Source organism: Eleutherodactylus coqui, chromosome 7 (assembly GCF_035609145.1).
Source record: "Eleutherodactylus coqui strain aEleCoq1 chromosome 7, aEleCoq1.hap1, whole genome shotgun sequence".
NCBI classification, from domain to species: domain Eukaryota; kingdom Metazoa; phylum Chordata; class Amphibia; order Anura; family Eleutherodactylidae; genus Eleutherodactylus; species Eleutherodactylus coqui.
The window spans coordinates 109,248,049-109,261,975 of record NC_089843.1 but is presented as its reverse complement, the minus strand read 5'-3'; the positions used below and the strand labels follow the sequence as shown (position 1 = coordinate 109,261,975).

Genomic DNA, 13,927 nt, shown 5'->3' with positions numbered 1-13,927 from the left:
ACTGTGAAGGGCTTTAGGTTTCTGTTGATATAGACACTAACTGTCTTGGCGAATAGTTTCATATATGATGTTTTTGGCTATTTTAGTATTCAAAAGCATTATTGCTAATCAGAGTCCTTTACTTACAGTAAATGTATTAGGCCATGTCATTGCATGTTTCTACCTATGGCAGACCTAGGGCCTTTGGTTGTCATGGTAACCCATAATCACCACTCCTCCCTTGTGCAGTCACATCAATAAGCTGACAGAGGGAGTCACCTCCATTTATCAAACTACTTAAATGTGGAAGTGACTACTGATACATGCATGTCCAAATGCCTTAAAGGGGTAATCCCAAAATTGAAGTTTATCACCTATCCATAGGATACGTGACAAAAGTCTGATCAGTGGGAATCTCACTGCTGAGACCTCCACTGATGCGGAGAACAGGGCATCCCTTTTCCTTTTCTCCGCCTTACTGCAGGCTCAATGCACCCTCAGCATGGAGGAAGAGATTGAGTGGATAGTTTATATATGTCCAATTTGGGATAACCCCTTTAACATACAGTGTTTGGACATGCATTTAGAAGCTAAAATATTAAGGAATTAATGGGGTGTTTACTTTTTTCACAAAAGGGAATTGCATATCTGCCATTTTGTTTTGTTAAAAAAAAACTATTAGAGGGGTTTCCAAGTAGTTTTTTTTTTTAGTAAAACACTGTTTCCCATGCAGTAAAATAACTAACAGTCACATGCTTACATCTCCCCCCTTTGCTTTGTCCAGCGGCGCTGCTCGATCTTCCACTCCTGTGTTTGTGTACAGGCAGCAGTCCTGTCTGGTTTATGGTACGTCACTACGACAGAGCTCAGTTTCAAGTCAGAGGAGAAACCTGGAGTGGCGGCATGGGACACATCAAGGAAAGACCAGTATATGACTGTTATTTTACTACATGGAGAACAGTGCTTTTACTAAAACTACTGAGAAAAAAGTTTTCAATAGGTTCTTTTTAATCTGGTAAAATCCCCTTTTTTCGTATATATTACTTGAATATATGCTAAACTTTGGTATATCGCCATACGTTAAAATGGAAAGTCATTATATCGTCTTATAGAAAAGTCGAATACTATCTCATTTTCTTTCTAGATATGTGTCAATTTGATATATAGATTTCTTCTGCGTGTTTTGTTTTCTGTATTAGTCAAGATAGCATACAATGGTGAGTTTTTGTCATTTGCATTAAATAGCAGCATGTTTACGTGGCAGAAAAGATTGTTCATTTACTGTTTACCATAATGCAAAAGATTTCAATAACAAGCAAAAATAACATTTCTGCAAACACTTTCATAAGAGACCATGGCATGAATAGCATCTTCCCTGAATACTCGGTGTACACACAAAAGAACATGCTGGGCTTCGTAGCATTGATAATAATTAAACTGCTCTCTGCATCTGTGTGGTTTATGCAATAATTGAAGTGCGCTCACATCTTACGAGGCTGTATTCAGTTTGTATACTTTTTGCCAATTCAATCCTGCCTTCCTAAGAAAACATCTATTTATTGTCCTTTCATCACGCACTTAAGCTTAACTTTTCCAACACTGGCTATTTCTGGCCTTTTCTTTTTTGTCTCTGCATAAAAAGATAACATTGAAAAAACATTATATACTCAATTCCGCTGTAGTATCCTTCTGAATGCTCCGCCGCTGAAGAACTGTTGAAGAGCGAAACAAGAGCTCATTTAGCTAGAAAGACAACATTAAGTACTCCTGACTTGTAGCATAATACTGGAGGTCGCATGCTCTTTTGAGATTAAAAAGCTGTATTATTATGTATATATATTATATTTTTTGCATTGCCATAGTTTTCCATATATATATATATATATATATATATATATATATATATATATATATATAGCAATATTATATATATATATATATATATATGGAAAATAAATATAATATTTCAAAATGGCTTTTTTATTAAATCTGATAGTGATAGATTCCCCTCCATTGCTTGGCTTGTGAACAGGTACAGGGCCCTAAGGCATCCTTGTTTTCAATATTTTCAAATTTGCCATGCCTCTCAGGTACAATTTAGCACCCCTTTGTCTTTTAACTAAGGGCGCCCACCCACTGGCGTTTTTTTTTCCCTGCGAAATTCGCAGCATTTTTTTCTCTGCAGGGGTCTATGGGACTTGTAATTTTAAAATCGCGATCGCGCAAAATCGCGATTTCGCGGTAAATTGCGATTTTGCGCGATCGCGATTTTAACATTACAAGTCCCATAGACCCCTGCAGAGAAAAAAATGCTGCGAATTTCGCAGGGAAAAAAAACGCCAGTGGGTGGGCGCCCTAAGGCTTTACTCACACAAGTATTTTCACGGACGCCGATATACACGACCATCTGAGGCATTGATTTCCAATATATTGGTTCACATGGGTGAATATGCAGCGCGTAAAAACGTCGCACCATGAAAAATAGAACATAGGTGACCGACATCTGCAGCAGCTATTATACACTGGGTAAAAAAATAGTCCTGGTTCTTTCAACCAATATTCACCAGCGGTCCCCATAGACTCCTAGAAACAAGATAGGGGAGGCAGTTTAACAGCGTCTAATGCTGCGAAAAACCTTTCCGGTGCCTCTATTAAGGCTTTTGAAGTCATCTCGAGGATTTAAGCTGAGCGAGCGTTTTCCGGGCTGGGACATATTTTTTCTCTTAAACGTCGCACCTGGTCATATAAATGGACAAGAAAACTCTAATTATCTCTGGCCATCATCACGGAAAATAGTCCATTCATGCGGACTTAAAAACGCATACACTTGAGCCCTAAACTTGAGTATTTACTTTGGACTCCGGACCTGCATCCATCTCTGACATGGGCTTGTTCAGTTCTTCAAATCACCTTATTAAAGTTTTCTAAATTAGATTTTGTGTAGTGCTCAGTTATTAGAACTTATTTCAGTTATTGCAGTTAGTTGGGAGTGCATCATGAATTTCTGGTATGCCTATACTGACTACCTTTTAAAAAGAGCATTGTTATGAAGTTATAGTATTTCTTATGATATGTACTGTACAGTCTAAATAATGACTATAAGGTGTGAGATGTATGAATACATGCCACCAGCACTTGTATTTGATGGAAAAGAGTTAAGGATCGTTAGTAGAAAATATGCCACAGAGAGTATCCAATGTCATTAGGGCCAAAGTATTAACATATGTAAATGAATACTACTTTTGATTCTTGCTCAGGGGTCCAATTACTTTTGGTAGGATAGTGTATGGATGGATGGAAGGATGGATACACAGATAAATAGACACATAGATAACTTCTTACAATAAACCATTAAACTTCTGGTGGCTTTCCAGCCTCCAAACTGTCTTTACTGTAAATTTAGACATTGTAACCTGAAATCATTTTTTTCCTTATTAAAGCTGCATTATAAGCTATTTGCAGGAACAATATTTTTTTACATTTATGACTTGCCAAAGACATAAGTCATAAAACTGAGTTGGTGTATGCTCAACTTCTGATCTCCATTACTTAAAAAAAGGGCCCCTAAATTTCCAATCTTGGTGGCAGAACAGGGAAAGCATGCACAATCACTCTCCATAGATATACTGCATGTTGGACACACAATAGTGGTACCAGTTGATGAACCATTAGTTAATTTACGTTTATGACTATTCTCATCGTTAGGTTATATCAGTAGAAAAGGAACTGTTTTGGGACACCCACTTTAGGCTATTCCTTTATGTTGAGATTTCTGCAGAATCACAATATAAGTAAAGACATTTTATTGCTTACTAGAGGTACTTCTCTGAGACTGTCTTCATGTATAGCATGATACTCAGAATAAGAGATACATTTCTCCTTGACATTTTGCCTGCTGTTGTGTTCTTAGGTTATCTACTGAATGGGATACATATTAAACTTTGCTGAAAAGCAGCCAAAGCTGTTGTATGGGAAAGGAGCTTGCACGAACCGCTTGACATGTCTTCATCTAACTGTTCAATCTGGAATAACAGAAGGCAACGCTAAAAGATAAACAATCTTATTTGATCTTCCGTATATGTAGTATGCATCCATATTATATTGTTCTTTGTATTTTCTTTGACAGATGAGGAATGTGGCATCCAATCTTTGCATTGACAGTAAACATGGAGCAACAGGCACAGAGCTGAGAGTTGATACTTGCGTTAAGGATGGCTCTGAAAGAACATGGTCACATGAACAGGTAATGTATGACAGAAATAGTTTTGCTTTGGCTATGCAATAACATTTCAATATGCCCAATGTACAATATTCCAAAAGTACTGAAATGGGACAAGAAGTTATCTGTTAGACAAATTTAAAGGTTTCGTACTGTGTTAGTCAGTAGAACAAAATACATATGTTTTTCATCAGAAATTTTGTAAAAGAAAAGAATAATTTTATTATATACCTGATGAAGTGGCGAAAGTAGCCTTGAAAGCTTGCTGCAACATCTTTTCTCTTTCTCTAACCACTAACAGGTATTATATCTGTTAGATTTTGTTTCTTTTAGGGTGGCTTCACACGAACCGCAGCTGCTGCCGGTGGCTCCATTGAAGGCAATGGTCTGCCGGCACCCCTGAATTGTTTTTCAGGGAAGGGCTTTACATATAAGCACTTCCCTGAAAAACAAGAATTTGTGTAAAAAAAAAAAAATACTTACCTGTCCGCCGCTGCCATGTCCCCCACAGGGATGAAGAACACATCTGCCACATGAAGCAGATGTTTCCTTCATCCAAGCGAGGAAAAAGAATTCCCTGCTGCACCTGGCACATCTGTGACAGATGCGGCAAAGGAATTCTTTATCTCTGCAGGGAATAAAGAATTCCCTGCCATAGCTGTCGCAGATTACAGCTGCAGTAGGGGATCCAGCTGCCGGCATCCTGTAATTGTTTTTCAAAGAACAGGGCTTTAAATATAAGTCCTTCCCTGAAAAACAAGAAAATGTGGTGTTGAAAATAAAAAAAAAAACATACTCACCTTCCTTCAGCTGCCGGGGCTAAGCCACGTTCTCTCTGCACTGTTCCTGGCTCTGTAATGCAGTTCTTTCAGCAGGCGGGGATCTAAAATCCTTGCCTGCTGAAAGAACTGCTTCTGATTGGCTGAGGCGCTCAGCCTATCACAGGCAGCTCTCGTCTGTCATTCATTCAGCGAGAGCTGCCTGTGATTGGTTGAGGTGCTCAGCCAATCAGAAGCGGCTTTTTGTGATTGGCTGAGCACCTCAGCAAATCACAGGTAGTTCTCGCTGAATGACTGACAGGTGAGAGCTGTTTGCGACTAGCTGAGCACCTTCGCCAATCACAAGCAGCTCCTTCAGCAGGTGGGGATTTTAAATCCCCGCCTGCTGAAAGAACTGCATTACAGAGCCGGGGACAGCGCAGAGAGAATGCGGCTGAGCCCCGGCAGCTGAAGGAAGGTGAGTATGATTTTTTTTTTTCAACACCACTTTTCCTTGTTTTTCCTTGTATTTAAAGCCCGTCCCTGAAAAACAATTACAGGATGCCAGCAGCTGGATCCCCTACCGCAGCTGTCATCTGTGATAGCTGTGTTAGGGAATTCTTTATTCCCTGCCGGGATTTAGAATTGTTTTGCTCCATCTGTCACAGATGTGGCAGGTGCAGCAGGGAATTCTTTTTCCCCGCGGGGATGAAGAAAACATGTGTTCTTCATTCCTGCAGGGACCCGGAAGCGGCGGACAGGTAAGTTTTTTTTTTTTTTTGTTTGTTTTTTTTTTACACTAAAATTCTTGTTTTTTAGGGAAGAGCTTATATTTAAAGCTCTTCCCTGAAAAACAAATCAGGGGTGCCAGCAGATCATTGTCTTCAATGGAGCCGCCGGCAGCAGCCACTCAGAGAGGGACCAGATTATACAGCAAAGTGTGAGGAGCAGAGATGGTCCTGGCACACTCTCAGGACCACCCATATCCTATTTACATGCAGAATGGAAAATTTTAAAAGTATATTTTTCCAAGTGTGCTGGCTACAAGCAAACTCTTTATCAGGTGGTCTAAACATGAATGAAGAATGAACATTGCAGCCAGAAATGCAGTGCAACTTTTTAATTAGTATTGAGCAGACCAAAACACTCAAACTAGGTTTAGTTTTGACCAAGGTCAACATGTGCAAGAAGTTTGTGTATTTTCCTTGTTTTTCCTTTTTTTTACTTCTCCTTCTCCTCTTTCCTTACCTCCAGAGAAGGAAGAAATGTGTTGGCTCAGTGGGTAATACTGTTGCTTAAGGGCTTAGTCACACGGGCCGATGCGCCCATGTGACTAAGCCCTTAATGCAGGAAGAAGACGGCCGTACTTTAGGACCGATGACTCCCCGCAGCGCCGAAGAAAGAACACATAACCAACAATGAAGCGCTGCAGAGAGACGTCCATCCTGATGTGCGGCCGTCTTCTTCCTGCAGTAACATGGGCGCCGATACGCCCGAGTGACTAAGCCCTTACAGTGCTGGCATCCTCAGTTCAAATCTCATCTAGAACAACATCTGCAGGGACTTTGTATGTTTTCCTTGCATTTTTTTGCCCTCTCTTCTTCGGGAGAAGAAAGAAAGAAGCATAGTACACTACTTTTATTGGTATTGGTGAAGGTTTGGTTCAAACAATTTCAGACCAAATCAAACTTTTTGCCACAATTCGGCGAACGGGCTGAAGCAGTTAAAAGTTAGTTTAAAAAGTTTGCCCAACATTATTTTTAACTTAAGATAGCCACTAACATACTGTGTGCGTGTTTCCTTGTCAAGGATGTCAATATAATTTAATTCTTTGTTTTGCATATTGGAAAATTGCAATCCCTAGCATTTCCCTAACGCTTGGTGAATAATGTGGTCCTCAAATAAATCTATACATTAGTATGAGCACAAACAGGGAAGAGAATATAACAGACACACAAATTTCTTTTCTTAAAACTGCCTTTATTCATTATCTATAGAGATGAGCGAGTATACTCGTTTCGAGTAATTACTCGATCGAGCACAGCGATTTTCGAGTACTTCTGTACTCGGGTGAAAAGATTTGGGGGGCGCCGGGGGGCAGGGGGAGGCGTGGCGGAGCGGGGGGTAACAGCAGGGAACAGGGAGGAGCCCTCTCTCCCTCTCCCCCCCCCACTCCCCGCTGCAACCTCCCACTCACCCACGGCGCCCCCCGAATCTTTTCACCCGAGTAAGGAAGTACTCGAAAATCGCGGTGCTCGGGTGAAAAAGGGGCGTGGCTGAGTAGGCTCGCTCATCTCTAATTATCTACCTTCAATCTTTTTCAATGAAAAAGGAAGCAACCACCTCCATACATGTGGTATATAAAACTCAAAACGAACTGTAAAAAACAATGGCCAGTGATATATGCATAAAGTGGAGTACAATAAGCTATTTAAGATTAATTATTACATACATTTCTTTAGAAATTGCCACATTGCCCTTTTTAAAAAGGCCATATATCACAATCATTATTAGTATAAAGCAGAAAGTTAAATCACAGTCCAGTAAGTTGATCAACTCTTAAAAGGCCACTTCTGTGAAAACACATTTTTTCATCTCTGCCTTCCTCACATGATTGCCTGTCACACTATGGAGGTCTCCTCTGTGTATTCCAGCCACTTACATAGAGAGGAGCATCATATCTGATACTTATCAGACACCATCTTATTGGTGAAATTTTTAACTTTCAGTTTCAAATCAATCCTAGAGGCTATACTATTTCTACCTGCTGGGGTGACAGTTTACTTGTCATTACCTTCTTTATTCACTTAAGTGAACAACAAACCATAAGTATACAGTCAGGTGGATGAGCTACTATCTCCTCTATTATAATTGTGTGACAAGTGCTGTGTGATCAGTAACTGTGATAGGAGTGTCTATGTCCCGCCTATAAGCAGTTTCTGTGGTAGGATACATGTAACAGCATAACACGGATTGTGAAATTGACTTACTAATCTTGATCATTAAGAACTTTCTCTAGTCGGTTTGTTTCAAAGTATAGCACCAAGTAAATCTGCCATCTGAGGAAAAAGAGGCCAGGAGTTTCAGCTAGAAAGGAATAGCTAATAGAGATGAGCGAACACCAAAATGTTCGGGTGTTCGTTATTCGAAACGAACTTCCCGCGATGTTCGAGGGTTCGTTTCGAATAACGAACCCCATTGTAGTCAATGGGCGACCAGAGCATTTTTGTATTTCGCCGATGCTCGCTAAGGTTTTCATGTGTGAAAATCTGGGCAATTCAACAAAGTGATGGGAATGACACAGAAACGGATAGGGCAGGCGAGGGGCTACATGTTGGGCTGCATTTCAAGTTCACAGGTCCCACTATTAAGCCACAATACCGGCAAGAGTGGGCCCCCCCCCCCCTCCCAACAACTTTTACTTCTGAAAAGCCCTCATTAGCATGGCATACCTTTGCTAAGCACCACACTAGCTACAACAAAGCACAATCACTGCCTGGATGACACTCCGCTGCCACTTCTCCTGGGTTACATGCTGACCAACCGCCCCCCCTCCCCCCCACAGCGCACACCAAAGTGTCCCTGCGCAGCCTTCAGCTGCCCTCATGCCACACCACCCTCATGTCTATTTAGAAGTGCGTCTACCATGAGGAGGAACCGCAGGCACACACTGCAGAGGGTTGGCACGGCTAGGCAGCGACCCTCTTTAAAAGGGGCCGGGCGATAGCCCACAATGCTATACAGAAGCAATGAGAAATATAATCCTGTGCCACCGCCATCAGGAGCTGCACACGTGGGCATAGCAATGGGGAACCTATGTGCCACACACTATTCATTCTGTCAAGGTGTCTGCATGCCCCAGTCAGACTGGTAATTTGTACCTTAACAGTAACCGCGTTGGTGGTAATGTGGTGGTGACTGCGGACCTAGTAGCACGGTTGTATTTTGTTGGTTTTCGGAATGCGGCCAGGATTAAGTGGGCCGTGGCGGGGGGATGGTGTGGGGGCTCTCTTGTTGTGTCGGTAAAGGTGAAATTCTTGGACTGCCACCAGACGAACCAATGCAAAGGCATTTGCCAAGAATGTTTTCCCTGTTGGAGGAGGAGGGGGATGTTTTTGAGGCACTACGTGTCCTCTCCACGTGTCCGTGGTTATATGCACCTTAACAGTAACCGCGTTGGTGGGAAATGGCCTCGCCGCCATCATGTCTTTGGGAAGCCTCTGTTTCCACACCCCAGAGACATACCATACCAGCGGGAGCGCAGTCTTCGTTCCATGTCAGCAATAGTAGCACTCAAGACAGGCCCCAGTAACAATTCTGAAGCAGCAGTATAGTGGGAGCGCAGTCTTAGTTCCATTTCAGTAGCCTTAGTATAGCCAAGGCCCAAGTTACATTTATGTAGCTAAAGTGTAGGCCAACCCCACACACCTTTCTGTACCATGAGTGCAGGCGAAGAACATACAAATTGCTATGATTACACTGTAGGTGAGGGCCCCAAAAAATTGGTGTACCAACAGTACTAATGTACCTCAGTAAAAATTGGCCATGCCCAACCAAGATGGCAGGTGAATCGCTTTGGTTAATGTGGCTTAAGTGGTAACTAGGCCTGGAGGCAGCCCAGTGTAACGAAAAATTGGTTCAAGTTAAAGTTCCAACGCTTTTAAGCGCATTGAAACTTATAAAAATTGTTCAGAAAAATTATTTGAGTGAGCCTTGTGGCCCTAAGAAAAATTGCCCGTTCAGCGTGATTAAGTGAGGTTTCAGGAGGAGGAGCAGGAGGAGGAGGAGGAATATTAGACACAGATTGATGAAGCAGAAATGTCCCCGTTTTGGATGGTGAGAGAGAATGTAGCTTCCATCCGCGGGTGCAGCCTACGTATTGCTTACGTATCGCTGCTGTCCGCTGGTGGAGAACAGAAGTCTGGGGAAATCCAGCCTTTGTTCATCTTGATGAGTGTTAGCCTGTCGGCACTGTCGGTTGACAAGCGGCTACGCTTATCTGTGATGATTCCCCCAGCCGCACTAAACACCCTCTCCGACAAGACGCTAGCCGCAGGACAAGCAAGCACCTCCAGGGCATACAGCGCTAGTTCAGGCCACGTGTCCAGCTTCGACACCCAGTAGTTGTAGGGGGCAGAGGCGTCACCGAGGATGGTCGTGCGATCGGCTACGTACTCCCTCACCATCCTTTTACAGTGCTCCCGCCGACTCAGCCTTGACTGGGGAGCGGTGACACAGTCTTAGTGGGGAGCCATAAAGCTGGCCAGGCCCTTAAAGACTGTTGCACTGCCTGGGATGCTGCTCGATCTCCGCACCTCCCCTGCTACCTTGCCCTCGGTACTGCGCCTTCTGCCAGTAGCGCTGTCGGCTGGGAATTTTACCATCAGCTTGTCCGCAAGGGTCCTGTGGTATAGCAACACTCTCGAACCCCTTTCCTCTTCGGGAATGAGAGTGGGCAGGTTCTCCTTATAGCGTGGGTCGAGCAGTGTGTACACCTAGTAATCCGTCGTGGCCAGAATGCGTGCAACGCGAGGGTCACGAGAAAGGCATCCTAACATGAAGTCAGCCATGTGTGCCAGGGTACCTGTACGCAACACATGGCTGTCTTCACTACGAAGATCACTTTCAGGATCCTCCTCCTCCTCCTCCTCAGGCCATACACGCTGAAAGGATGACAGACAATCAGCCGGTGTACCGTCAGCAGTGGGCCAAGCTGTCTCTTCCCCCTCCTCCTCATCCTCCTCATGCTCCTCCTCCTCCTGTACGCGCTGAGAAATAGACAGGAGGGTGCCCTGACTATCCAGCGGCATACTGTCTTCCACCGCCCCCGTTTCCGAGCGCAAAGCAGCTGCCTTTATGGTTTGCAGGGAATTTCTCAAGATGCATAGCAGAGGAATGGTGACGCTAATGATTGTAGCATCGCCGCTCACCACCTGGGTAGACTCCTCAAAATTACCAAGGACATGGCAGATGTCTGCCAACCAGGCCCACTCTTCTGAAAGGAATTGAGGAGGCTGACTCCCACTGCGCCGCCCATGTTGGAGTTGGTATTCGACTATAGCTCTACGCTGTTCATAGAGCCTGGCCAACATGTGGAGCGTAGAGTTCCACCGTGTGGGCACGTCGCACAGCAGTCGGTGCACTGGCAGCTTAAAGTGATGTTGCAGGGTGCGCAGGGTGACAGTGTCCGTGTGGGACTTGCGGAAATGTGCGCAGAGCCGGCGCGCCTTTACGAGCAGGTCTGACAAGCGTGGGTAGCTTTTCAGAAAGCGCTGAACCACCAAATTAAAGACGTGGGCCAGGCATGGCACGTGCGTGAGGCTGCCGAGCTGCAGAGCCGCCACCAGGTTACGGCCGTTGTCACACACGACCATGCCCGGTTGGAGGCTCAGCGGCGCAAGCCAGCGGTCGGTCTGCTGTGTCAGACCCTGCAGCAGTTCGTGGGCCGTGTGCCTCTTATCGCCTAAGCTGAGTAGTTTCAGCACGGCCTGCTGACGCTTGCCCACCGCTGTGCTGCCACACCGCGCGACACCGACTGCTGGCGACATGCTGCTGCTAACACATCTTGATTGTGAGACAGAGGAGGAGGAGGAGGAGGGTGCTTTAGTGGAGGAAGCATACACCTCTGCAGATACCAGCACCGAGCTGGGGCCCGCAATTCTGGGGGTGGGTAGGACGTGAGCGGTCCCAGGCTCTGACTCTGTCCCAGCCTCCACTAAATTCACCCAATGTGCCGTCAGGGAGATGTAGTGGCCCTGCCCGCCTGTGCTTGTCCACGTGTCCGTAGTTAAGTGGACCGTGGCAGTAACCGCGTTGGTGAGGGCGCGCACAATGTTGCGGGAGACGTGGTCGTGCAGGGCTGGGACGGCACATCGGGAAAAGTAGTGGCGACTGGGAACTGAGTAGCGCGGGGCCGCCGCCTCCATGATACTTTTGAAGGACTCCGTTTCCACAACCCTATACGGCAGCATCTCAAGGCTGATGAATTTTGCGATGCGGACGGTTAACGTTTGAGCGTGCGGGTGCGTGGCGGCGTACTTGCGCTTGCGCTCCAACAGTTGCGCAAGCGACGGCTGGACGGTGCGCTGAACTACACTGCTGGATGGGGCCGAGGACAGCGGAGATGAGGGTGTGGGTGCAGGCCATGAGGCGGTAGTGCCTGTGTCCTGAGAGGGGGGTTGCATCTCAGTAGCAGGTTGGGGCACAGGGGGAGAGGCAGGGGTGCAAACCGGAGGCGCTGAACGGCCTTCGTCCCACCTTGTGTGGTGCTTGGCCATCATATGTCTGCGCATGGTGGTGGTGGTGAGGCTGTTGGTGTTGGCTCCCCGGCTGAGCTTTGCGTGACAAAGGCTGCACACCACTGTTCGTCGGTCGTCAGGCGTCTCTGTGAAAAACTGCCAGACCTTAGAGCACCTCGGCCTCTGCAGGGTGGCATGGCGCGAGGGGGCGCTTTGGGAAACACTTGGTGGATTATTCGGTCTGGCCCTGCCTCTACCCCTGGCCACCGCACTGCCTCTTGCAACCTGCCCTGCTGATGCCCTTGACTCCCCCTCTGAAGACCTGCCCTCCTGAGTAAGCGTTGCACACCAGGTGGGGTCAGTCACCTCATCGTCCTGCTGCTCTTCCTCCGAATCCTCTGTGCGCTGCTCCCTTGGACTTACTGCCCTTACTACTACCTCACTGCAAGACAACTGTGTCTGATCGTCATCGTCCTCCTCACCCACAGAAAGTTGTTGAGACAGTTGGCGGAAGTCCCCAGCCTCTTCCCCCGGACCCCGGGAACTTTCGAATGGTTGGGCATCAGTGACGATAAACTCCTCTGGTGGGAGAGGAACCGCTGCTGCCCAATCTAAGCAGGGGCCCGAGAACAGTTCCTGGGAGTGTTCCCGCTCCTGAGCAGGTGTCATTGTAGTGAAGTGAGGAGGCTGGGAGGAAGGAGGAGCAGCAGACAGAGGATTCGGATTTGCAGCAGTGGACGGCGCAGAACTGCGGGTTGACGATAGGTTGCTCGAAGCACTTTCTGCCATCCACGACAGGAACTGCTCACACTGCTCATTTTCTAATAACCGTCTCCCGCGTGGACCCATTAATTGGGCGATGAATGTGGGGACGCCAGAAACGTGCCTCTCTCTCCTAATCGCGCAGCAGTCGGCTGCGACACACCTGGATCAGGAGCTCGGCCTGTGCCCACACCCTGACTTGGCCCTCCGCGTCCTCGGCCGCGTCCACGTCCTCTAGGCCTACCCCTACCCCTCAGCATGCTATATTACCAGTGATTTGATTTCACAGGCAGGAAATAAATTGGCGCAAGACTGCAGGCCAAATATAATTTTTTCCCTTTTTTGAAAATGAAAGGCCCCACTGCCTCTAGTGAATGAATAATCTAAGTTTAATAACTGTGCTGTGGCCCTGCTAATGTGTCACAGAACGTGAGGGTAGCAGAGTTATTATAACTCTGGCAGAGCAGGTATTTTTTTCCCAATTAAGGAAAGCAAATGGCGAAGCCAGCAGTAAAACGTAGCTGGGTGCGTCTGATTTTTAAACGTTGCACACGCAGCCGACACGTACACACAGCCCTTAGGACGGACAGAGGCAGGACAAATAGATTTTTTTTCAGTTTTTTTCCACCAAAAGGCAGCACTGCGTATAATCAATGAACATGAGAAGTTTAATAACTGTGCTGTGGCCCTGCTAATGTGGCACAGAACTTGAGGGTAGCAGAGTTATTATAACTCTGGCAGAGCAGGTACTTTTTTTCCAAATTAAGGAAAGCAGATGGCGAAGCCAGGAGTAAAACGTAGCTGGGTGTGTCTGATTTTTAAACGTTGCACACGCAGCCGACACGTGTCCACAGCCCTTAGGACGGACAGAGGCAGGTCAAATAGAATTTTTTTCACTTGTTTTACAAGCAAAAGGCCGCACTGCGTATATTCAATGAATAACTGTGTTGTGGCCCTGCCTACACAATTCT

At 45.9% G+C, this 13,927-nt stretch overlaps 1 protein-coding gene across 3 annotated transcripts in view; it reads left to right on the top strand.

Moving 5' to 3' along the window:
* Positions 1-13,927, top strand: part of GALNTL6 (polypeptide N-acetylgalactosaminyltransferase like 6) — a 1,489,735-nt gene that overhangs the window by 1,422,385 nt on the left and 53,423 nt on the right. For all 3 annotated transcript variants that reach the window (XM_066573529.1, XM_066573530.1, XM_066573531.1), the window contains one exon: positions 4,106-4,222. In XM_066573529.1, coding sequence (XP_066429626.1) covers positions 4,106-4,222 — 117 coding nt within the window. The remainder of the gene's footprint in view (positions 1-4,105; positions 4,223-13,927) is intronic.